Genomic DNA, 26,397 nt, shown 5'->3' with positions numbered 1-26,397 from the left:
AACAGTATCGCAAGACCACTGTCGAGCTTCAGGAGCTGTGTTTTCTGTGGGGAATAGGATTTCCCTATAGCGCAGACTTCTTAACAATGCAGAACTTTTTTCACAAAATAACCTATATAGCTCACTGGAGGAAAGAAAACCTGAGTAAACCATATGTCTCCTTTTATCCATGCTGATTAAAGTTTGTTTTCTGTAGCCAAGTCAGGATCTGCACCGAAAGTGTTGCTGGAAAGAGCAGACTCACTTTATGCTGATGGCGTACTCCGTGAACTCTTTGCTGCGATGGCGGACCAGGTAGGTGCTGTTGACCCTGTTGATGAGCTCTGTCTCTGCCTGCAGCCTCTCCATGGGCCCAGCAAACCTACGAGCCAGCAGACAAAAGGAGAGTTGAGGAGGGAAAGGAGAAGGAAAACAAAACTGAAGTCCCCGTCTGTCTCTGCACTGCCGATCACATTTGTCTCGTAAAAACCTCTGTGCTAGATCCCTACTTCAGTATTAAGTTGGGTGAACTGACACTTGTGTTTAATGAGCTTTTTATTACAGCCATTAACTTTCACCTTCTCACTCGTACACATTCAGGGTGAGAACGCTTGTCGGTGAACGTACCAGGGTTGAGAGGAGTAGTCGACGGGCTTCGGGACCTGGAGAAAAGAGTAAAGGGAACATGTGATATTGTTTTTTTTTCAAAACACGATCACTCATCTGACAACAATATGACTCGTCACTGCAGTTACATCGTGTACTTGGCGCCAGCTCTCAGTGCCAAACACTGGTTGGCACTTTTACACCAAACAATAAAACTAAGCTAAGCGCTCTTCTTATCTTTACGACATTGTAGACACGGTGATTACAAGTCGTTGTCTATTGGTGGGCTCGCATTTGCGGAGCAGCTGTTTTCATTTCATCAAATGGAACATGACAACTAGTGGCAGGGAGAAGATTTTATGTTTTTAAAAGAGACGCACAGCATCTCTACACTCCAGGTCTAGTATTGCCTGCTCCGTATAAGATATGCTTTTGTTCTCTGCCTCTTATTGACAAAGCAAATTAGAGTATAAACCCCATTTATCTTATAGAAACTGCCAAGTTCCTTGTTCTCAAAACAAAAAACAAACCCTTTTGGCTGCCTCTCTTCTCGTGCCAGGCTAATTGGCACATCCCGGCTCAGAATTTCCCAATCATTATCACGTCACTATACTGCAAGTAAATACATGTGGCCCAGTAGTAGCTGCTACTGCAGGAAGGACAAGAAGGAAACTCTGCTTACACATGGACAAGGCTTCACAGCGTCGCTTGGGAAGTAGCCAACCTCTTTTGTCGACAGGATTTTGCCCTGAAACCACAGAGAGATAATTGTGTTACGTACATCTGGCTGACTCTGTCTCTATAATTCAGGAACAATTAGCTCACAATGAATGCAGAGCGGTGCAGAATGTACGGCCCTGGTTAACGGTCGTTGAAACAAAGGCTGGCAGGAAGAGAGAGAGACGATGAGATCCTGATTCCTCCCATGGTGAAGCTTGGCGCCGTGATTTATCGACACTGGAGAGACCAAGTCCAGATAAACAGAGGTTTCTCAGTGTAATTACTGGAGGAGGATCCAGCACTGACGGTTTGATGACGCTGATTTCGTTCACTGAACTGGCAAAATGTTTGATTTCTCTGGGACAGTAATTCAATCATGGGTTCCACAGCTGGAATCTCCAAATCAGAGAAGGCTTTTTTCTATAAAAGAGCCTTGACAGTGTCCATAAACATTTCAGTCCAAACTATGGACTCTCTGTCAATGAATGTGTTCTAATGAGGGAGCTGTTATGCATTTAAATATACTGTATGTGTAATACACCCACATTCAGCACATTAACTCATCTTACATGCAGTAAAAAACAATCAATAATTCAGTAATGTAAGTAAATGATATAATGAACAAAATATTAGACTCATATCTGATATAAGTTGTGACAGTGGATCACTGAATGCCGTTTTGCCAACCTCCCTGCTCTACTAGTCCAGTAGAACCAATCCACCTGTAGATATGCCCAGTGTTTTCTTTCAGCGTGTGTTGGGATTTGAGCTTTTCGTTAGCATTTGAGACCCCTTGCATGTGTCACACAGGGAACAAGTTTTATATTACAGGAAGTAGTGAACTATGAGTTGAGGGGTGTGTTTTTACAGAGGGCCGTGACTTGACGTCTAAGCCTGTTTCGCTGGTTTTGCAGTAGCCTGCATCACATCCCTGCCTCCTCAGAACTCGTAATCAGAGCCGCTGGAAAGTCGCGCTCTCCGCCGCATCCTGGCTAAGAGCGTGATAATGATTATAGCCGGTAACACTGACAGAGTGAACAGATGGCTGCTGTTGAATGAAATGAAATTACAGTGATCGATTCTATTTTTCACGCCCGCCCAGAGCAGAAATGATTACGCTCTGCTGGCTACAAAAGAGATGGATATTGAATGTTTGCCGACTGCGGAGCTGTAGCTGCCTCCAGTTAAGCTTTGACACTGAGTTAATTGAATTTTTTTTTCTTCCATTTTTATCTCTTTTGTATTAAGAAATGTGAGATTTGTTGGTCCCCTTATTACATGTCCAAACAAAATACAGCAAATGTGCATGTTAGTAGTAGTAACGCCTTTTCAGGCCTCTGGTTAAATCACATTCTAATTATTGAGATGACTTTCATGTTCTTTCACACAAACAGGAAGTGACCTCCACACCGAGGTGCATCATATTTCCTCATGTCTCTTGGAGCATGTATTTCACATTATATTTGGTTTCTAAAACAAACAAACCTCTCTAGAGCGTGGGAGTTTCACTTCCTTATAAGAAGTGCTGCGCTGTCTGTGGGTGTATACGGGTTACTGAGAATTGTATTTTCAAATGCAGCTTGTTATTTAGAACTAACACACTAACACTATATAAAGTTCTTTCTGCTTCCTGAGGAAGTTCATACAGAGGACAACGGAGCAATCCACATAAGGGACTTTCTGAATTGTGAAGGCAGTGACTGTTACATCACTGTAAACGGATTTATCTCTTACTCTCGTAAGTAAATGCAGCATAAATGAGCCGTTTGATTCGCTCACAGTGGGAGAGGTCAGAGGTTCAAACACACTAGGTCCATTTGTTCCTCATGTAAAACGTGCAATGAAGAGAGAGAGAGTGTTTGTGATGACTGACCTGCCACCAGGGGCTGTGAAGGTCGGCGCAGATTAATTCGATGATGTCATCTATCTGGATGCTGAGTGGTTGACCAGAGGCGGGGCACGGCACGCCAAAGTAGTTCCTGATCACCAGCATCTTGGGCAGACCTGGAAGAAGGACAGGGTCAGTGTTTCCGCTGACCTTACTTCAACGCTACTAAAGTCAAAATACAGAAGTGTATGTTAATTGTAAAATATTAATTAGTTTACCAAACACTAACAATTCCTAATAAACTAATGATTTTTGTTAAATTTTATATACAATATTGTGTCATTTGTCTTAAGTCCATATTCTTGGACATTTATTAAACATTTTAAGTAGTGTGCTATAGGTGGATTTTCATGTAATTATCTACTTTTTATTTCATGTTTTATCTTTTCTTCTATGAATAGAACTTTCATCACCATTTCCCAAAGTATTTGTCTTTATCAAAAAAGAAAAGCTGAGTTCCTTTTATGAGTCGAAGAATCTAGACAAGACGTGTGTGCGTGTGTGTGCGAGTGTGTGTTTGTGTGTGTGTGTGTGTGTGCGTTTGTGTGTGTGTGTAAAATAGGGTTTAAATGTGCATGCTTCTCATTCTAAACATGCATCTTTGCTCTACTAAAGTATTTATGGTCCCATTACAGATGGTAATGAGAGGGAGTAAACATGTGTACAAGCAAACACACACACACACACACACACACACACACACACACACACTCGAACACACGCTGCCCTTGCAAATCATTTTATGGTGACCATCTTACAGATTGCAGTTTATCTGATTATCACGCTCGTAGATAAAAGATAAGCAGGGGTGAGTTACAGTGTGGACACTGTTAACTGCTGCACACTGAGCTCAGTCAAGTACACAGCTGAGGTTTGATACAAACGTGTACGAAAATTATATTAAAATCATTTCCGATGTCATTCAGTGGGTTAGATAATGTCTTCGGAGACAATACAAACAAATATCATCCTCCTTTTTGACGGCAGGCATACAAGGACTAATGTAAATCTACTGCTCCACAGATAATGTCCCAATGCTGTCAAGATTTACATTCACTCTAGAGGAAGAACATCGTATTCAAGCTGAACCTGTTTGCTGGAATGACCTCAACCTGCTCTGCACCTGATTATTCACCATCCCATTATTTACAGAGAAATCCCTCAAATTGAATTATCCCAGATCTGCTGTGGAGCACCCACCCATGCCAAACAAGCACTCGGTTCACAGTTCAACAAAGTGAAGTGTGCATATCTCTCTCTCTCTCTCTCTCCCTGAGCTGCACGGCGATAGTGTTGTGCAGGAGCACAATGAGAAAGAAAGAAAGAAATTCAAGCAAGGCCTGCAGCCGAAGGCGAATAATAGACAAGTCAACAACATTGTACTGAAAGCTAACACATCTTCAGCTCGCTTCTCTTTCAGGGTCTGTTCCAGCTCTGACATGTGTTGGCCTGCCTGAATAGGACTTCTAAAGACACAGGGCCGTGGAGAATTGAGTCCCCGGAGTGTGGAATGCATTCCTACTCGCACAAGGACGAGCCATGTGTTCACGCACCTTTGAAAACAGACAAAGAGAGCAGCGTGGAAATATTATGAGATGCCCGGAGCTTGTGCAATCAAACGCCTATTGATTTTAATGCATCTTCAGTCAGACTGATTTTCTGCGGCATAATGGATGGAGGGGTTGAAAAATGAGTTCTGAAGCCAGGTTTATGAGAGATTAAGGGCCCCTGGTGTGGTGTAGCCGTGCGCACACACACACACACACACACACACACACACACACACACACACACACACTCTCAGCTTGAAAGATGCTGTATTTTAGTCCCATTCTACTGGAGACAAATTGAGAGACAGAACACAACAGAGGGAGAGAAGCAGAAATGCTGTAACTTGGCCATTTTGTGCACTGGAGATTTGATTTAAATCTTTGCTGCAATGATATAACCAGTTAATGGTTCACTTTCCTCTCTGACTGAACAAGGTTAGAAAGACCTACCGCCAATTTCCTGCACGGTCTTGCAGATATATACTATCTAAGTACAACTATTGCAATAGATGGATCACAACATGTAAAAGATGTGGGACTGTAAGACAAAATGACAAAATCAATGTTGCTGTTTTTGTATTTTATATTATTTCAAAATGAACTTTTATGTGTTTTGCAGTCTTTGGAGTCAAACTAAAGGAGAAATATCACATGTGAGGGTTATTTTATCCCAATATTATCTTTGTTAGACAATGTTATTATAGCTTAAAGTTTCAAAGTACTTTCAAGATCATCAAATCCATATATAAATCCATTTAACAGAATAAATGTGTTAATTAGTCTTAGGAGCAGCAGTCACTCTGTCCATCAAAATGACAAGAGAGAGAAAAGAGGCAGCAGAAGGAAGGAAGAGAGGATGACGTGTGAAAGGAGGGAGGATACGTGGTGTGGTGTTGTGTTGTGGATTTCTCACCTGGATCTCGATCTTTGCACTGGGAAGATACACAGAGAAAGAGACAGTCAGACAAATGCATTGACATGCACGATCATGACATATGACATGTGGTGCACGGCTCAAACGAGTGATGTGCAACACCACAGATGTTTTTTCTGATCCAACACCAAGTCAAACAAAGCCTGGTGTTGCCGATACCGAAACAATATGGATATTCTGTGCAGAAGCTTAACGTTTTCAGAAGAGGGAAATCAAAAGTAGTCTCAGTACCTGAACATCATAAATATGACTCTCAGTGACAGTGCATGTGGCGTATTTATGGAGGCGTAAATCACATTACTATGACAGGGGGAAGTAAAGCAGTTCCTACCAACCAGCAGTTTCATATCATGGTAACTATGGACACATTTACTAAATTAGGGTAGAGTGTAAATATCAAGCTTTTAATATGAGAATCAAACCTAGAACAGATCAAGATCAGAAGTATTGATATTTGAGTATTGCAGTCTACTAGTTCAATCACACTAATACAACAAGTTAGTGCAACTTTTAAGCTTCTTCAAATAGCTCATGAACTACTTAATAAGTTATTAGCATGTTGCAATAAGGTGAATATGTTCAAACTACAATGCTGCTTCACACACATAATTCATGCACTAGTCAGGGCCTTGCTATCGCCACATGCAGCGAGCCACACAACACATGAATACACACGTCACGTGCACTGATGCTGCAGGAAAACTACTGAGTGGATACTGTGTGTGAGCTGAGAAAGTGACGTACTCTTTTATGCAGATGATGACGTTTTGTTTGTTGATAATGAATAGGACGTAAAAGAGTATTTTTTTACTATCACTACTTCTTCTATCAATAAGAACAACACTCCAAGACAATTTATCTGTGTGAGGATTGCGTGAATGAATTGGTAGCAAAGTTTCTGCTGTTTTAAAAAAAGTTGTGTAGTTTTTTGTGCACAGAAACAGTTTAAGCTGCTTACAACTCAGTTCCTGGCACAATAATTAAAGTGTTATAGGTACACCTCCACACTTGACCCCATTTGACAATGGATGATTGCATGAACATGTTACACACATCCTGCAGTTTCAGCCAAAGTTGTTGGCAAACTTTTGTTCTCCCGGTCTCATTTCCAGTTTTTGGGATAATACAGCATCTAAACAGAGCAGCAGAGACATTTCAAAAGAAAATCTAATTTCTTGCATCAGGTGTGCTGCAGCAAGTAAAGTCAATTGGAGTCTCCTTGGTAAATAGCTGCAGGAGGGAGCAGTTTTTCAAAGTGCAGCACAGCTTTGGAGAAGAAGCCAACAGAAGAAGACACACAGACAAGACAGTGTACACATCAACAACACGCCGACACAAGCAGACAAAAGGAGCAGCTCACCTGAGTTCTGACGGAGCCGGGATCTGAAAGAAGTTTGAGAACAGGCATGGTGAATGGCGGGTTAGCGGGTGCACGCAAACACTCGCACAAACTCGTCGGTACAAGGCAACAATCCCTCATTAGTGGAGACGGTGGACGCTCGTGTCTGACCGGGGGCTCGCTTTGTTTTGCTGCGCTGCCACTACCTGACAGCGGGAGTAGAGGAGGTAACGAGGCGGGGAGGTGGAGAGGGAGAGGGGGGGTGGGGGGGGGGTGGCAGACCTCAGGTTTTTGCTCCACCAATTTCTTTCATTGGCTCCCTGAGGGACAGGTTACACCCCCCTACACGCACACAAACACACACACACACACTCGCGCATACTCCTGTACCTGTGCAAACAGAATAATTACATAAACACACACACACACACACACACCTGCACATTCACACAAGCTGGCAGAGAGCCACAAGTGCATGCTCCGTACATACAGTACCTGCACACACACACAAACACACACACACGCACACGCGCACACACACACACACACACAAAAACACACAATACACAAACCTCAGCAGGCATGTTGTTGCCCAAGTGAACTTTGACCTGTTACACAAACACACAGCAAGGCAGCTGATAACAGACACAAATACTGGTAAACACTGGCTTATCTCTGACACACACACACGCACACACACACACATACACACACACACACACACACACACACACACACACACTCTGCCTCTCTTCATTGTGCTTGCCTTCTGATCTAAAGTTGTAACCTAAACGATTCGCACTTTGCAATTTACAAGTTTTCTTTCCGAGTAAAGTTTCAGCTTCTACTTTTAAAATACTTCTACTTAAGTCGGTTACTTTACTATTCAGGCCTCACCCCTGCGGAGGATGAATACTGTGCGGAGTAATGAGAGGGGGAATTCAAACCGACACCCCCCGGTTCCTCTCCCGCTGCCGGTGTCGCCCAAATCTACTCAGGTACACTCTGTGCCCAGGTGAGCTTAGCAGTGGCGTTATTGCCTCTGCGACCTGACAGCACCGTGACAGATGCCAGGTCCAACCGGAGCTGGCTGCTTGCCACGGGGAATACACACACACACAATCACACACACACCAGACGGGAAACTGAGCCATGCAGTGTCACAGGTACAGTGTGTGCAGGCTGTGACAGTAAAAAAAAAACTGCACGCTTGCCTGGGTTTCAAAGCACTGTGCTGCAGGAACACAAGCGCGCACTTTCAAGACCTATAGGAACTTCCACAAACAAAAAGTGTGGGTTTAGTTTCTCACCTCCTCCTGCTCTTTCTCTCTCACGCTCACACACACACACACATAAGCGCGCAGACAGGGGTGGACTGGGACAAAAATTCAGCCCTGGCATTGTCTGTCCAGACCAGCCCACTACATTATCAGCGGACACCACATAGAAGTCCACAAATCTCGCGGCGTCTTCTCTCATGCATACTACTGTTACCACCTAGCTCAAAGATGGCCACAAGAAGGGAGGCCACACACAAACCTCTCAAGCCAAAAGTAAATTTATTTAACTCCAAATCAAGATAGCTCTAACTACGTAGTGGGATGTGTAAAATATGTTACGCGTCAGTGGTGTTAACAGTGTTTGGATGTGTGAAAATAAGGTGTGATGTATGTTGTAAGGTGCAGAAGCAAAGGAAAACAAAGGCTGAGGGCCCCATGCCCCTGGAAGCAGCCTTTAGATCTGCAGCTGAAGCCCAGCCCAAAAGGGCAGGCCCAGGGTGACTTGAGTAAAAGTCTTAAAGTAGCTCATATTAAAAGTACTTAAGTATCAAAAGTATCTGGTGTTGAAATGTACTTAAGTATCAAAAGTAAAAGTACAAGTACTAAAATTAAAAATGCAAAGTGCTTTTTATAGTAGGCCTATACAGACACAAAACAACCCAAAATGTTTCTCCTCAAGATTTATCTCAACTGACTGAAAAATTACAACAACAATATGCATATAATGTATAATTTTACCAATTTTGAACCCTAGATGCTGAGGTTCAAATAGTAATGGACCAGTGCATCTAGAGACAACAAAGAATTAACTATAAACAAGTGCCTCTTGTGTCTGCCCAAGAACATTAATAAACCGCAGTATAACCACTAAAACATTCTGTAAATATCACTAAACATGGACCTCTCATCAGTAGCAAGAGTGATACACAATTCCCCTTATGATAACTCAGCAAAGGGAAACCAGATCTAGGCACACAAAATAAGACACTATCTCTTATCCTATTCTAGAGGAAGTAAAAGTCATAACAAGATTTCTGAAGGTGAACCTGCGGAGGGATAGACCAACCTCTCGCGCTGCCCCCCCCTGACGGCAAACACGCCACCGGGACCTGCACATCTCAGGAGGGAGGGGGCAGCGAGTGAGAGAGAGAGAGAGAGAGAGAGAGAGAGAGAGAGGGGGGTGCGCCGTGGGTAGAGGCGTGCGACGCCAACCTCCGCTGCTCAAGTAACGAGCCAGTTTTGAGAATGTATTGAAAATTGAAAATGCGCGCTCACATGTCTGCCTCCACTCGCTCATCATTGTCGAGTCCTCCTCGCTCGTCTCCCGGCGCACCTGCTGCTGCTGGGCTGGTGAACCCGGCACCACATAGGTCCGTCAGTTTGGCACATTTAGCAGCCTCCACCTCCAGAGACTTCAGCTTTTTTTCCCGATGCGTTTTTTACTCTTATTATCCATTTTAAGTTTCTGTCTCAGCAGCAGCCCGTCCCGCGACTCCCCCCGCCAATGCCATGAGGTCCCGCCCCACCCTGGTTTGTGTTGTGATTGACAGCACTGTCACGGCTCTCTGAGCCTGTCAGCCCATGATTGATTGACAATGACAAACAATAGACCAATAATATGTGTCGATGCTGGCAACACACTGCTAGCCCTCTGTAGCCAATTGGCCGGCCCAATTGGAGGGGAAGAAGAGAGAAAAAAAAAACAACAACATAGCGGACCAGACCGGCCCACATTGGGTCAACGGCCCACCGGGACTTTGCCCGGTATGCCAGATGGCCAGTCCACCCCTGCGCGCAGAGGACATGCTAAGCTGGTTTCATTCCACAAGTCTGAAGTTTTCCCTGCATTTCTGTCAGAGCTGTCAGGGCTCCTGCACAGGGGGCTGAGTGACAGGTACACAACAGGGGCATCATAAAAAAAAAATAACAAAAGTCAGTAGTTTTCTTAAAAACTCCTCAGTAAAGCTACTATTCAACTTTGGGGATCCGTGCAATGGTGCCGAGTGACTTTGCCTTTCAGGTGGTTTGAAGTGTAGGAGCCACCCGGGGAAGTGAGGGGAGCTTTTGAACAAATATCTGTGATGCAGATCGAACACCAGGGCGACCTTGGTCCTGACGAATAACAGCGTATATACAAGGCTCTTATCTATTTAGAGCAAACCTCCTGATTCCCGCAGTTCCATTTCCCCCTTCCTTATTTATTCACTTCCTTTTCAGAATGTCACCAATCAGAGCGCAGCCACAATCAGTCAAATGAGACGCTCATTCATCAGCGTTTAGGAGCCATTACGTGTCGTCTGTCATCAGGCTCACACGGCCGTAAACGCGCAGTTGCGTTTAGTACAATTTGATTTAATGTCTGGCTGCGACAAACTCTTGCGTGCAGCTTTGTTGCACATTGGATGTGACTGATAGGCGGCTGAGCAATAAAGTTTCATAACTTTGCAGAGTAAACTGGGTTACATTTGCGTGCGGAGCAGTGGGTGTGTTACCTGTTTTTCCGCAGGAGCCAAAGCGGCCCAGGCATTCTTTATGGGCACCTAGACCACACTTGGAGCACAGGTAGCCCTGGTTGAAGACGCCCCTGCAGACAGAAGAGCAGGGAGATTCATCACATGGACGGTAGTAGAAACACAGTATATACAAAGCTACTATCATGTTTAGAGAAACAGCTGCATGCTGCGGTGGTCTAAAGGTTTAGTGTGGTGCAAGAACGCCTTCAGCAAACCACCACCAGTGATTGATTGCAGGTGGTTTTCCTGTCGCCACCGTGACATCATCATGACGCTGACATATGTGAGTGGACTGCCATGAGATTCGCTGCAGACAGTCCTGTCTCCAACTGGATGAACTGTTTCGCTCTGTTAGTTTCAGTCAATCCCTGAGGTCCCAGACTGAATTCAAATCCAGGATTTTCTACTTTATCGGCAGAAGTCCTTTCCTTTTCTACCAGAGCCGGACTGATACGGATTTATTGGGCGAATGAAATCATTGGACAGAATACCTGTCTGTCACTAAGCTGCCCGTGCTTCACTGCACTGGACCAGAAAGACAAACACCACTGAAGCACAGAAGATAAGTTAGCAGGAGTCACAAAAAAACGTTGGAGATATATCGGTTGCATTTGAGCTTTTTCAGGATTATCAACCTTCCCTTCAAAATAATCTTCATTTCACATCTTCTCAGCACTGTTTGTTCTGTAAAATAAAAGTTCTTATATCGGCCTTGACATTGTTCAATTTCTAGCCAAGCATAAATAACGTGGTAGGTCAATGGGCGGGGCTACACTGACTGTTTCACCTTCATCTATTTGAGACAAAAAACTTGCATGAGCTCATATCAAATGCAAAAAAAAGGCAGGACAAGTTCTTGGTGTGCACGCAGCCATGTGTGGCTTTGCTTTCATTCTCATTTACATGAACCATCTCAAAGGCCCTTATTTAAATAAAATGAAAGTAAAGCGTCTTTGTTCTGCTCCCCAGCTAATTGTCCATTTAACCTCAGAGAAAAAACCCGCGGCTTTGCTGTTGTTGTTGCCAAGTTCTGAACCACAGAGCGTGTTGCATGAGTCATGACTCATACCGACCTTCTTAGAGTCACATGAGTTATTACAGTATTTGACTGAGGTGAACCTGGTATTTGTGACTAATACGTAAAGCTGTAATGCTTCATTTAGCAATATAAACAATCTTACCTTTCTTCTAAGAGACACATTAAAAAAAAAGAACATAACTTATAGGTAACTTTCGTTTGATGCAATATTAGTTTTACATAATATCTTCACATTTACTACCTTTATTTATTAGTTTGAAATAGATTTATTTGAGCATGTTTTGGGGTTTTATAGTTTAAAAAAACACGTTAATTGTCATATATTATTATGGGTCAAGAATGTTAACATATGATCTCAAAGGGAAAACAATGATTGTCTGCTCAAACTGACATGATGTATGGGAAAAAAAGATTTAAAAAATGTCATGTTAACCTTTTTTGTGTGGTTTATAAAGATGAATTGGAAAGAGCAAAAAAAAACGGCGAGCCCTGGACTCTTGAGAGTTAAGTACAAGTACTGCAAACAAAGAGCAATACAAGAATAGACATAATGAAATCATCCAAATGAACGATGGCTGTCAAACTAAAGACTTGAGAGACAAAGAAATAATCAAGAAAATAGCAACAGCCCTCACGAGATGAAACCTTGCACTTCAAAAGCTTCTCGTCAACGTCACCAGTATGTTCTTGTTTTTGTCAAATCTTATCCTGAGAAAACGCTGGTGAACTCGATGCCTGTCTCTGTATTTTCCCAACGCCATAATCCAGTCAATCCGTCGCCTTGAGGAAGTGCTGAAGTGTGACAGACGTTCTTTCTCCAGCGGCCTCGGGAGTTGAAACCACTCAGTCGCTCCCGCTGCGAGAAAGACCATGAGGCACGGTCCTCAGGGTGCTGGTACCATTCAGGAAATTCAAAAGAAACTTTTTGTGTAACTGAGGCACATGTGCAAAGGGAGACTGGGGTGAAGCAAAAGTGACGAATAGATTATCAAGCTCCGCTGGAGAGAAAGAGGAGGACTGGAGGTCTTTCAAAGGAACCCTGGCAGAAGTTTGAAGGCAAAGAGTCTAGTGTGTGTTTGTGTGTGTCTTTGTGTGTGTTTGTGTGTGTTTGTGTGTTTAATAACTGGCCTCTTACCTCAGCAGCATGTGGCAGGAGTTGCAGGAGGTGATTCTGTCGAAGGTGTGCATGCAAAACTCGTGGAGGTTGTTGCTACCGTTCTCAGGTCGAATGTTGGATCTAAACAGGACACGACACACGACAAATGTCACATATATCATAAACAACTCTCAATCTATTGCATCTTACATTCATTGTGAAGGGTCGAAGGCCAACTGAGAAGATCCCAACAAACAACTAAGAAGCTTTCTCCTAACAGAACCAGAACCAAACTCTACTCTACTACATTTATGGGAATTAAATATATATTATGCAACCGCTCTTCATTAAAACAACAAGAGCTAGGTTATATATTTTTTGTTTCTTACATTCTTACAAAATGTTTCTAACCATGTTCAAGTTATCAAAAATTGTTTTCAAAGTAGTGGGACGTTTCATTTTTGTCGCCTTTTAATTGCTTCATATGCATTTTATAGGATCTGAGTGCAAGCTGCAGAGGTTCAGCTGAAGGATGAATCATAAATCATCACATTCAAATTAAGGAACATCTCAGAATAATAGAATGGGCTTGTTGCCTTGAGTTTAAACTTGAAGGGGTGGAGTGTCCTTGAATGCACCGCAGAGGTTCGAATTAGAGTAAACAGCCCGATTGTGGTAAGAAATCAAAGATCATTACATGATTGTTTACATCGATAATTAACACCAGAGTATTATAGACCCTGACCACTAATGAAGCTTAGTCGGAGTTTAGTCTTCATGTGGGTTCCTCCTCAGCCACAATCCCTGTTATCTCAAAGCTCCAACAGCTCCTTCTTTCTTTTCATCCAATCACAACCTGACACTCAACTTGAGCCAATCACCTGTACGCTGTCAGAGTTTAAAATGTTCTCTTCCTTCCTGTCATTCAGCTCTGTCAGTTCAGTGACCCACCATCACCCCTGCACCCCCGCAACACCTGATACGCTGTCATATCCATTCAAGCCGTCCAATCAGAGGCCTTCGTGAGAAGTCCCTTCTTCCATGGTGTTCTACTCCATGATGGGGTCTAAACTCCAAAGTCTACTCCTCTGATTAACAAGGAATTTAATTTCATTTAAATTGACTCATTCTCCTATTTTTTCTTTGTAAGACTCTACTGATTGAATTATTGGTTGTACTTAAATACTTTTTAGACCAAAAATAATGTGTGAAAATTAGTTCTGGTTCTCCGCTTTCTTTCAATTGAAAACAGCTTTAATTCTTTGAAAACATCAATTTCAAAGCAACAATGTTCGTTTATAGCTGCAAAAAAAACCACACAACAACAATTCAGTATTTCAGTACAACTGCAGAGTACAACAGCGACTCATCAACATTTCACTGATACGCTTCTTTGAAGTGGGAGGGAGATAATTTCAAGTAGACAGGCATGGTCTGCTTGAAGAAAATACAAGAGGTGTTCACGAGCCCTCGGGACATTGGTGTGTGTGTGTGTGTGTGTGTGTGTGTGTGTGTGTGTGTGTTATAAAGTAGAACCAAATATGTTCCTGACTTTGCCTGCAGCACAGCGGCTTGTTTATTTAAAATTTAAAGAGTCCTCCTTTGTTTTCGGTGCTTTAATAGTGAGACGTGATGAAAGAGTTGCATAACCTTTCTGTTTCACTTGCACAAACCTTCTCTGGAAGAGGCTGAGGTGGCTTCCCTGCTCATTCTCTCGCCCACTTCACCTGTTCACCTGTTCACCTGTCACTCATCCTCACCTCACATGTGACCTGATATGTCTGAAGCCACAACTTCATCGTTGTAGTAAAGATGCTGCTAATCCTGGACACTCCTCTTTTTAACTGTGTGGCAGATTTATCAGTTACTGGTTTGCTGGTTTACTTTAACTTAATTGCCTCCTGTGTCGGTCTTTAGATGAATAAACTGAGTTAAATTGCCAGTGCCAGTTTCCTAAGTCAGATTCCTGTGCACTCCTTGGTCTAGTTAAAGTGATTCACTATAACCACTCTGTGCAGTTTCACGCCTCCCCCAACCAGTGCAATTTCAGTCTAAAAGCATGTTTTTTTTCCTGACTCATATGAGGTCACTGTGACCTTTTAACCACTGAAATGTCAGTCAAGGGACAACTGGCCAAATGTGAAAACTTGAGAAATCATGCTCAAAGGCCAAAGACGTTATTGGTAAGGCCCCAGTGACCTTGCCCTTTGACCACCCAAAATTCAATCAGTTCATCTTTGAGACCAAGGGATTGTCTGTGCCAAATAAATAGAACTTCCCTGAAGGGGTTCCTGACATTGCGTTCAAAAGACCAAAAATGGAGCGCAGGCATGACAAAGGTGCAAAATCCTGCTTGAGGTTTTTAAACCCATTTCTGCTCACTCATAGTGCGCACTTTTTACCAATGAAATACAACTCAAAGTCTGTTACCATATAGTTAGGACAACATTAACTGCATCCTGTACAGTGTGTTCCGGTCACCTGTCACTGCAGATGAATTTTGATCGAGCTGAGGATGAGAACTGGCTGATTTGGTCAAACTACAGTAGAGGACTGAAGCGTAAAAAAGGTAACCATCTGCATTCCACTGTTTTCGCGTGTATCTCATCGTCAAGCGGCCCGACCTGAAGAACAGGACGGCCCACGTGTCTCGCTCTGATGCTCTGACAGCCAAACGTGCTCCAATCACACTGTCGCACAATGACATACACACAAACCCACACACTCACATGGCCATGCCAAACTGCTCCAGCCACTTCTTCTTCAGCTCTTTGGTCTTGAAGAAGAACTCGAAGCCGCTCTGGCCCTGGCTGTGAATGAGGTAGAATCCGTAGGACCACTGCAACGGGAAGAAGAGAGAAAAACGCACACATTTTTTAGACATAAAATACAACAACAACTGAGTGGAAGACAAAGGGAGCGGGAGGTGGGCAGGGGCAAAGCCAGACAGATGGGGACAAAGAGATGCAAAATGAAAGAGGCACGCCTCGGGGATAGAAGACACAAAGGGTTGGCGGGTTGGAGGAGCTGACAGACAGAACAGAGAGGAAGAGGAGGAAACGAGTGTGAGGTTGCTCCGCCATATAAATGCCGGGCATCAGACGGCATGCACAGACCCGAGCAGCGAGCGGGCCTGTAATCAGCCCCCATCACCCGTGTCAAAGGCTAAATATTACTCCCTTAGCCTCGGCGTCAACACACGCCTCAGTTTGTTTTTCAAACGCTTTGCTAAACGGATACTTTGTGAGCCAGAATTTTTTATGGCTCCAAGTTGTGGTTTTGAACTTGTAGCACTCGGCTCCGGAGGCTGAAAACATGCCGAGCTCACAGTGCTGTCAGGGAAGCGTAGCGGCTCGTCTTTTCTGTTTGAAAGAGAAGAGAAAAGGAAAGCGGCGCTCCACAGAGGCATTCCCAGTGGACACAGAGGCTTCCGCTTAGCAGGGATATCGTCTAGCAACCAATTTGTACAGAGGAGTGGGAGGAGGAGGTGTTTGTCTGTGTTTCTGTCAGTTTACCTCCCAGAATAAAAGAGGCTCACACGTCCAGACTGATAGCAAAACATATTCCTGCGGTGATCTTCCTAAAATACACCTTATCTGACCTTTTCCTTAAGTCTTTTGCCGTGTGGATCAATTTACCTGTCCCACATAACTGCACATTAAATCTGAAATCTGGCAAAAGTGCAAACAATCTTTGAACATGGCACTGACTTAATATTCCCTTTTAGGTTAATGATGCTGAGCCATAGCATATAAGTACGTACATAAATGGATGACACGACAGCTTCCTAAAGGGAAAGTTGTATAGGTCATGAACCCTGGCCTCTCCATGTTAGTGGATGGGACATTGACCAATCTAAAAACTCATCGTCCACGTCAGATAAATTGCACGCTATTGCTAATTTTTCCTGTAAATTTGGTTTTATTTAAGCTGCTTTCAGAATGATTTTCAGGTATCTGGAATATTTGGGCTTAATTTCTGGATAAAGGATGAAAAGTGGAAATGCATCTTTATACACAGTCTATGTGGTGAGCTTGTTAGCATGCAGCCATCTATTTACACATTAACTTGGAGTCATGCCTCTGACAGATCTAAGTTTCCACTGTTTACCTCTGTTGGCAGCTACAAATTGCTAGCTGGTCAATATCTGGCTCTTCAGCTGCTTAAAGCTCCACATTTTCAGTGGAGTGTTTGCTAACTTTGTCCTTCTGCAGTCTGGCATGGTGCAGTTTTTGCTCTGTAAATCTGTGTCCTGCACTTTAGAACCAATGTGATGTCACCTCCTGGCGACTTGTATGTAAATGTGATGACTCACGATCAAGCAAATCGCGTCACATCCATGACGTTGGGAGAGTGACACCAAGGCGGATGCGGCCTTCAAAGTGTGTGAGCCCATTTGGGTTCAGGTCTACTAATGTCTGCTATTTACAACGTCATTATTACCCAAATCATTGTTCCCTGGCACGCCTGAGATAGCATTACTCTTTATGATTGGCAATATTTTTCAGCACTTGGCACTTAGTATTCTTTGTGGGTGTGTGTGGGTGTGTGTGCCCAGTTTAATGATAACACCATCTGGGAGGAGGCAGACTGTTCTCCTCTGCCACAGATTCACTATGTTGCTGGTGAATGAACAAGACAACATAAAACATGTGCTGGAAGAAGCTCGTACGGAATTATGTAAGAGTCTTTTGTGTAGATTACACGGTTGTTTGCCGGGCAGATTTTTGCAATTTGCATGTACTTCATTTTATCAGCACAGAGTAGAGAGCGAGAGGGGAGGTGGGTGGTTAACTGAATTTTATGAACCTGCATCTATGATAAATTGTTATGGCTGCCCATTAAGCTGAAGTAGTGCTGTTAATTGGTTTGTCAGGAGTCCAATGTGGCTGCACAGCTTTGCTGACTCCGTCATAAAGACACAATAATGAACACGACAGTTCGGGGCTTCCCTCCTTTTGTAGCTGATTGGATGATAATAAGAGATGCTTGTTTTGTCCCTTTGTGTTTTACAGCATGTCAGTAATCATCATTTAATCAGCCATAGTTTGAAAACCCTAATATTGTTCGTTGTAAAGTTTCATCGACTCTACAAGCTGTACATGAAAGCAGGCGTGAAACAGGGAAGTTAAAAAGCAGAACATTCTCAGCACATCATCCCAATCGTGCCGGGACGGGCTCTGCATTACATGATGCAGCCCTGGGGAGAAATAAGTGTAATCAAAAGCTGTTTTTTAAAGCCACTACCAACCACAGTGTGGAGGTGATGCTGGTGATAACACACCACTGATGTAAAAACTAAATGTTGTTGACTCAGATTAAAGTGGATTCAAAGTGACCGAGAAATCAAAGCATGTGAGTTGTAGATGAAAACAAAGTGAGCGGCGTGATTCAGTTTCCTCTCTAATGTGAGGTATCTGGACTTGGAAGTGTTAACTGTACAAATAAAACTGTACAAACAGAGGAAATACACTGTAACAATACAAAATATAGAAATAGTGTATGATTTAAACTGGACACACTGTAGAAATATAATAAATGCAATTGTAGAAATAAAATCATAGAAACTGTAAAAATAAAATCTCTCCAAAGGGCAGATCCTTATAATCAATGATATTTCACATTCATATATATTAGTCCTCTAAAAATGCCTGAATCTTCTTTTTTTCATCAAGATCCACGAATTATTTCCTGGGAAAACGATGAAAATGTCGCCTCACAACATTTAAGAAAGATGAAAGAAATGTTTGACTGTGGATTTAAATTTAAAAAGTCTGTTTTTACTGTTGTATGCAGCACAGTAAAAAAAAGTTTTTACAGTTTGTGAAATAAAAGTTCAATGTTCACTGAGATGTGACACTGCCAACAAAAAAAGGAAGTGAAATGACGGATGTGCCAACATCTTTTCCAAGGTGACGGCCACATCTGAAAGTTGGCAGGCACGTGTTGGAGGGGGAGTTCACCTGGACTTTCTACTGTACTGTGAATAGATTCATGACTTTCTGAACACATCCAGTGATTTGCACTGTATTGAGACCTGCAAAACATACATATACATATTCCCTGACTTTCCAAAACATGTGATTAAACTCCCTGGATTTTGCATCTTGGTATTTGGCTCTCAAGGTTCTGCAATCATGTAGAAATACTACTCCAGGAAATGACTGTGCAATCATTTAAATTGTAGACCTGTCTTCAAGTGGTCACTGTGGAGTGCTACAGGAAAGTTTCAAACAAAGGGGCAAAAAAACTATTTCAAATGTTCCAAGACAGAAGATATTATTTCCAAGATTTTAGGGAAATCAATTTTTTAGGTTTGCAAAATTTACATTGTCCCCATGGAAACCATGTGTTTGTGTGTGTGTGTGTGTGTTTGTGTGTTGGTGTGTGCATGCCCGTGCATGCATGTGCACAGACCTTGCGGTTCTCCTTGTCAGACGTCGGGTTGTTGGTGACCTTGAACAGGTGCAGGTCGATCACTTCTTTCATCTCGTAGTTGTCTCCCCGCCGCTTACAGACGATCACCGCAGCGTCGAACAGGAAGATGTGCCTGTGGTTCAAAGACCATCATGTTGATATGTTGATCACCTGCTGTGCGTTATCCCAGGTGCATTCTGTTAAACTTCAAACCTGCACTATGCACTATCGCTGACACAACAGAACTCATTTATTATACATGACGAGTTGGTGTTTGCCTGTTTTGAATTCTGTCTGTAAGACACGTCTGCTCCTCCAGTTGGAGGTGTTTCAATTTACAGATATTTGACCCAATCTCAAGGGAACTGTTATTTTCAGATACAGGAGACCAGTGGTTTTAGAGTCGCAACTCAGAATCGGTATAATGGCGTCCACCACAATATAATTCGGAACATTTATGAATAAATAGTGCTCAAGTTTAGTGTCTTCTCCCGGTAAGACCAAATAAGGTGTAAGGAGCATGATGCATTCAGGACAGTAAATGTTTCTTTCTCTTTACCTCGACCAACCGATCAGGACACCCTCTCTGGCTCTAGACCTCCTGATTTAGGGTCTGACCCTCACACTGACTCACATACACACTCAATAACATCCATTCTAAAGCGCACCTTATTACACGTACACAAAATTGGATGTAAAAACAATTCCAACTAGTCTCCAACCTTTTTTTTCTATACCGCTTATACTTAAAGGTCATGGGGGAGCAGGAGTCAGTCCCAGCGGACAGATTTTAGCATTCTGCAGGACCAACATGACACAGTCAACTTTCCTCTCACATTCACACCTTCAGTCCATTTGGTGTCTCCAGTTAATCCACAGCTGAAAGTCTTTGGACTATGAGAAGAAGACGTAGTGCCCAGCGTAAAAACACAGAAAGACCACCTGTGCCGCCCCATGTATAAAATATGTATTTATATTTTGTTTTTTATTCTCCATAATCATACGGTGACCACCAGGAATAATCTTGTGACCTCTGTGCCAGCAGCCGAAGACAGAGACTTCCTGTTGTCGAACGTGATCCGTGAGACAGAGGGCGAGACTCACAGGGTATTTTGTGTCAGAGGGAAGAATTGCAGTGTAGCTTCAAACAAGATAAACTTGTTTGCAGATGTAGTTTAATCTACTGATGAAGAAATAAAACAAAGCAACACACCGCTGGATGTCCCCGGTTCAGGTGAAGAGGATTTCAGTCATTCATCACACACAGTTTATCTGACACAGAATCTGAATCGAGCTGCAGTCACTCCGTCAACCAGCATGTCAACGTGACATCTCACCTGTCCTGTTTGGCCCGTTTGTCCACCGAGGACACCCGTACCTCCCCGTCTCCCTTGGGTCTCCCGTACTTACTCAGAGGCTGATTCTGCAGAGGAAGAGGAAGACAGTAAAAAAAAAGTCCTTTTTGTTTCTGAAGTTGAAATCTGCGGAAGAATCATGCGTCTTACAAGGTTTTCGATGGATTTCTGATACTGGTCGATTTCTCTCAGCGTCTCATTGTCTCGCTTGACTTCGTTGACGTACTGAGCCAAGTCCTGTAAAGAGATTACAAAACAAAAGCTTAATATAATAAAAAAAAACCACCTTTAGCTAAAAAAGCTATATATTAGTTATACAATACAAGTCAGATTTGTTTTATCTTTTTCTACATGCAGTATTCCTCCCTTGGTTTATCTAAACAACCATTTTGTCTTTCCCAAGTACATGAAGCAATCAATTTTATCCATATATTATTTTATGAATACATATTTATTATATTAGTTTCTCCTTTGTTATCTAATTAGGTCAATGAGCCTGTTGATAGCGTCTGTTATTGTGAACTATGTTTGTCTCTGTTGTTAAATTAATACAAATAAAAAATAAAAAGATCACAACACAAAGATTATAAAATAAATTCTAAAAAGCACAGTATTCCTGATGCAAGTCCCAGTTTTTTTCCTTTACATGCTTAAATTCCCATTCAGCACTTTTCTCCTCTACTGAAGTAAAAACTGCTGATTCAGGCTCCCAAACCTCATCTGTCTCTTTATGACATTGGGCTTTTCAAATAGATCTGACTTGACAAAACAAATTCAAATTTTTCAGGTGACTCCTAAGGGCTGTGTGGACGATTAATTTGTTCGTACACGCGGGAAAATAACACAAATGTTCGTGACTGAGATGAATATTAATAAAACTCATATAAAGGAAATAATTATTTCAACATAACAAGAAGCAAAAAGCCATCATCTCTCTGCGACTGTTGCAAAAGTCTCTAGCCCTCAGTGATTCTGAGGTTGTGTGGAAACAAAATGAACCAGGAGACGTCCTGAGGCACTGATTTAAGAAAAAGTATTTTTCCTACTAATTGATAATTGCTTTAATTTAATCAACATCAATAACAGTCAACATTATCCAGTAGTTCAGAATCCCTGTTTCCCCAAAGGACATCAATTTATAATGCTGCCTCCACCAACCCAACCCAACTTTTCTTTAGCAGTGTTAACACAAATGACACTGAAGCTTTATTTTTGGATGCAGCTGATACAACAGTTGTCATGAGCACATTCCATTGTGATGAAAACTAATGGGATGATATGTATTTTTGCTTAGTGTCAAATTTACCTTCATGGCGTCCAGGGCCGTCCGCAGGTTGCTCTTGTCTCCGGCATCATGAGTGTGTTTCACAAGCTCCTATTGGACAGAAACAAATCACACGCAGTATGTAAGTGCTCTCGTTTCTCATGGTTACGTCTCTTTCATGTTGTACAGTAAAAAGGAAAGTAGAATATTTGCCCTGTGGTTCCAGCAACCAGTACAGTTTTATTATTATTCATACCACCGAAATTTTTACATTACATTTAATTTAACTGACGCTTTTAAACAAAGCGATTTACATTAAGTACATTCAACCATGAGGATACAAACCCAGAACAACAAAAATCAAGAAAGTACAATTTTCTTCAAGAAAGCCAAACTACAAAGTGCTACTATTATTTCATAATCTTTTTTTTCAAGGTATGCTCATAAGAGGTGTGTTTTTAGTTTGCGGCGGAAGATGTAAAGACTTTCTGCTGTCCTGATGTCAACTGGGAGGTTATTCCACCATTTAGTGAGGGAGCTACAAGCCGATTGGCCAATGCAGAGCGGAGTGAACAGGCTGGGGTGCAACGTTTCACTATGTCCTGGATGTAGACTGGACCCGATCCGAACTTTTCAAAAACTCTTTAGATGAATCATACGCCTACAACAGCACGTACGGGAAAAAAAATCCTGAACTCTGTTACACTGATCCGACGTGACATCCACATTCCACACACGTGGGAACGAAACACTTTTGGCTCCAGATACCAAATGAGAAAAGGTGACAGGAAAAGAATCCTGTTCTGAAGTCAATCATATTGTGTGTGTGTGTGTGTGTGTGTGTGTGTGTGTGTGTGTGTGTGTGTGTGTGTGTGTGTGTGTGTGTGAGTGTGTGTGTGTGTGTGTGTGTGTGTGTGTGTGTGTGTGTGTGTGTCTGAGTGTCTGAAATTGCTTGCCGATGGCTGCAGTGTAAACAAGACATCTAGACCTCAGCAGTGGAGGATGAGGAAGGATGCCATGCATGTCCTTCATACAGGTCCCCCCACACACACACACACAGGCACACACACTTATCCGCTGAGGGAGATATATATGTCTTCTTGGCAGTGCTCAAATCCCTGGTGTCAGTCAAGCTCAACCCGGGCATTATTATCACCAGCAAGACGGCAGAGTCCTATCTTTCAAGGCCCGCTCCTGCACCCCCCCCACACACATCCACAGAGATTCAGGGGAGGGGAGTGGTCACACCGTTCACTGGGACCAAACATGATGGACTCATCCTGGGAAACTGCGGCTTCGGGAGATGGGGGGTAAGAAGAAATGATGAGCGGCAGCCAGGAAGAAAGAGAGAGGAAGATTGAGGACAAAAAAAAGACGGAAAGAAAGCGAGGGCGAAAGAGAGGAAGTCGGGGAGAGAGAGGATGTGACAAGACATTAGTTGTACACATTCCCTCTGTCACAGTGTGGGAGAGTGACCCAGCGGAGGGTTTATTCAGAGCAGCTCACTAGCACCAGCGTAATTTAACTTTTAATGGAAGAAAGGTATTTTTATCTTTTTATTGAATGTTTTCTTTTGGTTTGTTTGTATCTGCTTTTATGTAATGTCTTATACATGATTAGTCATTATTATTATCATTATTCTTATTAATATGAAAACATTTTAAATTACAAATTTCTGCCGGAATAAAATGACAGTTAATCCAAAGAAATAGTACATCTGCTGCAAAGCAAAGAGTCGGTAGAATATTCCATAACTGAGATGTACTTCCCATGGTTTGAATTCCACTTGTTCATATTTTTGGAGTCTAATTTTAATTTATAAAATGAAAAACAAATTCCAGCCTCAGTTTACCCAGGTTCAAGTTTGTATTCTTGGATTCTTGCATCTCTAACTATAGAGGGTAATTATCTGTACCTTAGCCATGATATAGCTTGAAAATAACCTTTTTGAATTATTAAAGAAGATAAACCAAACACTATCAGGCTGATGGTTCACAAAGTAAAATATTTCGTGATGGTTAAATTCCACAAGCAAATATTCAATTTCTTTTTTACTTTTGCCAAACACATAATTTGCAGATTTATGCTATATTTAACTTTTTTATTTTTTATTTCTCCATTTCTCCTGCAAGATCACAATTGAAATCACAAAAACAACAGAAACTAAAAATCACTGACTAAACAAGGAACATGACACCTGAGTCACACCCTCAGAGAAGCTCTTCCTCTTTATCTATTGTCCCCCTCTTTATCTCGTCATCCTCCTCAGTCATTGTCTCACGTCACCTGTCAGTTATGTTCAGGTCTTTTCAGACTCAGTCATACATAAGAGGCAGAAACAGAAGTGTCTCACAGCATCAAGGACAAAGCCAGTCAGGGGAATAAAACACGGACAACAGCGCTACTCGTGGAGGTGTGGGGTAGTGCCGGGGAGTCCTTTTGCTCCTCCAGTCAGATGATGGAGCTTTAATATCTGAGTCGTCCAAAATTTCAGTGACGACCTTTATATTGAACTTTATGTGTATGAAGATAGATGAGCACACACAGCTCATTACACAGCTAATGAAAGAAGTACTGAGATCCTTTATTTTAGGTAAAAAGAAGTAACAGGTAAAAATAGAAAGGCATCATTATTAAAATATACTTATTATTATTTATGTATTTATATGTATACAGCCTTTTAATGGTGCTGGTCAGTCTGTAGCTGAATGCAACTACATGGTTCATATTTTAATCCCTGATGTCATGTTTTAGATGTAAAATATTGTTCTTGTAACCACAGGAGGTGGTGATGAGGGATAAGGGTAATTTTCAGTTTTTTATGTTAATCAGAGAGTTTGAGACCTTATCTGACTTTCTGTTCTTTCATCTTTGTCTTTGTTTAGCACCTTTTTAAAATCTCCTCCGTCCACATGCATGGTGTAATTATTTTTGACTCATCACTTTGTCAATGATGCAAAGTCCAGGAACCCAAATCCACAAGAAGAGTCAAACACACACGGACAATCACTCAAAATGTTCCTGATCCTGTTGAACGGTTTAAGCATGAAAAACATAGTTCTGCTTTGTATTCACACAAACGGAGCAGAAAGACGTGTTGTATAAAACTGATTGACAGCCTGTTCTCATGTTTTGTATCCCACCTTAGCTTTTTCACTGAGGGTGTGAAGAATAAAACATTGAAATCAGCATACCTGCAGGAGGAGGTGATACTTCAGGACTCGCTGCATTGGAACCACCAGCAGATCCCTCAGAGTGAACTTGCCATAGTTGGCTCTTTTCGAACACTCCTGTGCAGCACATAAGACAAAATGAAGAGAATCAGTCAGTCTGAGTGCATGTTTGAGATAATTATTTTCATTTAAAAAAAATGTTTTCGACATAGAAAGTTTGAAGGCGCAAACTACAGCAGGTTGTCATCCCCTGCAGTGCGTCGGGTCACCACTCGAGGGCGTCCTCTGACCGCTCTAACGTTTTGACAAATGGCTCCACATTTTAATTAATTCTATCTATTATGAACAGTGATGAGAGTTCACCTCCAGCTTCATGCGTACGTCCTCTCTGTCTTTGCTGATGTCGTCCAGGGAGGCGATGGCCGTCTCCACATGGCTGCAGTATTTCCCATAAATCAACAACCTGGAGGAAACGGGGAGACACATTATTAAAAAGCATAAATAAAATATAGTTCTGTGTATTGATCTGATAATTAAATATAATAACATTTGTATTACTGCACACATAATAACAATAATGTTTTTTATTGGCTAAACGTGCAGATACAAGTTCAAACCAGTTTAGTGATAGAAAATAAACAACATAAAACAGGGATTTAAACTGAATACAAAAACAATTACAATTAAGTGAAAATTCTAACAAGTACAGGACAGGCTCTCAGATGTAAGTATGTTGGAAGGAAGGATTTAAGATTTGTCACTGACTCAGCTTCATTCCCTCAGACTCTAAACCCTCAGCCAGGTCTCAGGACCAGAGGGTCTCAGACTATGTACTGGCTCATCTGGGAGTAACAGTTAACTAATATAAAAATATAAAAAGAGGCTCAAAGTCAGATCTGAAATATTCAGTGTTAAGAAGCTGATGCAGCAGCTCGTGGTTCTAAACACTCATGCAGTCTGTTTCAGGCGTTGTTTGTGTGTGTTTATGCTGGAGGAGGATGACAATGATGTACCTCTCTTTGAAAGTGATGAAGATCTGGTAAAGGTTCTGGGCACTTCTGTGGTGGACCGAGTCTTGGATTTCCACCAGTAAACCTTTGTGAACTTTCACCAGTTCCTGAAATGACAAAAGTAACTGCATCACTACTATTTCTTTAATTATCAAAGGACAAATTGTGAGAAGAACGTAGAGAACTACATTATAAAATTGAATGTGTTTGTGTTCTGTCTGAGCAGCCGCCAAA

General features: G+C 42.1%; 1 protein-coding gene across 1 annotated transcript in view; it reads right to left on the bottom strand.

Moving 5' to 3' along the window:
• Positions 1-26,397, bottom strand: part of LOC133026943 (guanine nucleotide exchange factor VAV3-like) — an 89,640-nt gene that overhangs the window by 15,128 nt on the left and 48,115 nt on the right. Inside the window, exons 8-23 of the mRNA XM_061093944.1 lie at positions 26,167-26,270; positions 25,517-25,616; positions 25,175-25,270; positions 22,023-22,091; positions 20,867-20,953; positions 20,699-20,784; positions 19,362-19,494; positions 15,674-15,783; positions 12,984-13,085; positions 10,789-10,880; positions 7,038-7,060; positions 5,657-5,675; positions 3,179-3,309; positions 1,268-1,333; positions 607-641; positions 245-361 (exon numbers count right to left, since the gene is read on the bottom strand). Of these exons, the coding sequence (XP_060949927.1) occupies positions 245-361; positions 607-641; positions 1,268-1,333; positions 3,179-3,309; positions 5,657-5,675; positions 7,038-7,060; positions 10,789-10,880; positions 12,984-13,085; positions 15,674-15,783; positions 19,362-19,494; positions 20,699-20,784; positions 20,867-20,953; positions 22,023-22,091; positions 25,175-25,270; positions 25,517-25,616; positions 26,167-26,270 (1,370 nt within the window). The remainder of the gene's footprint in view (positions 1-244; positions 362-606; positions 642-1,267; positions 1,334-3,178; positions 3,310-5,656; positions 5,676-7,037; positions 7,061-10,788; positions 10,881-12,983; positions 13,086-15,673; positions 15,784-19,361; positions 19,495-20,698; positions 20,785-20,866; positions 20,954-22,022; positions 22,092-25,174; positions 25,271-25,516; positions 25,617-26,166; positions 26,271-26,397) is intronic.

This window comes from Limanda limanda, chromosome 20 (genome assembly GCF_963576545.1).
Source record: "Limanda limanda chromosome 20, fLimLim1.1, whole genome shotgun sequence".
Classification (NCBI taxonomy): Eukaryota; Metazoa; Chordata; class Actinopteri; order Pleuronectiformes; family Pleuronectidae; genus Limanda; species Limanda limanda.
The sequence above is the reverse complement of the archived record's forward strand: the minus strand, read 5'-3'. Positions and strand labels throughout refer to the sequence as shown.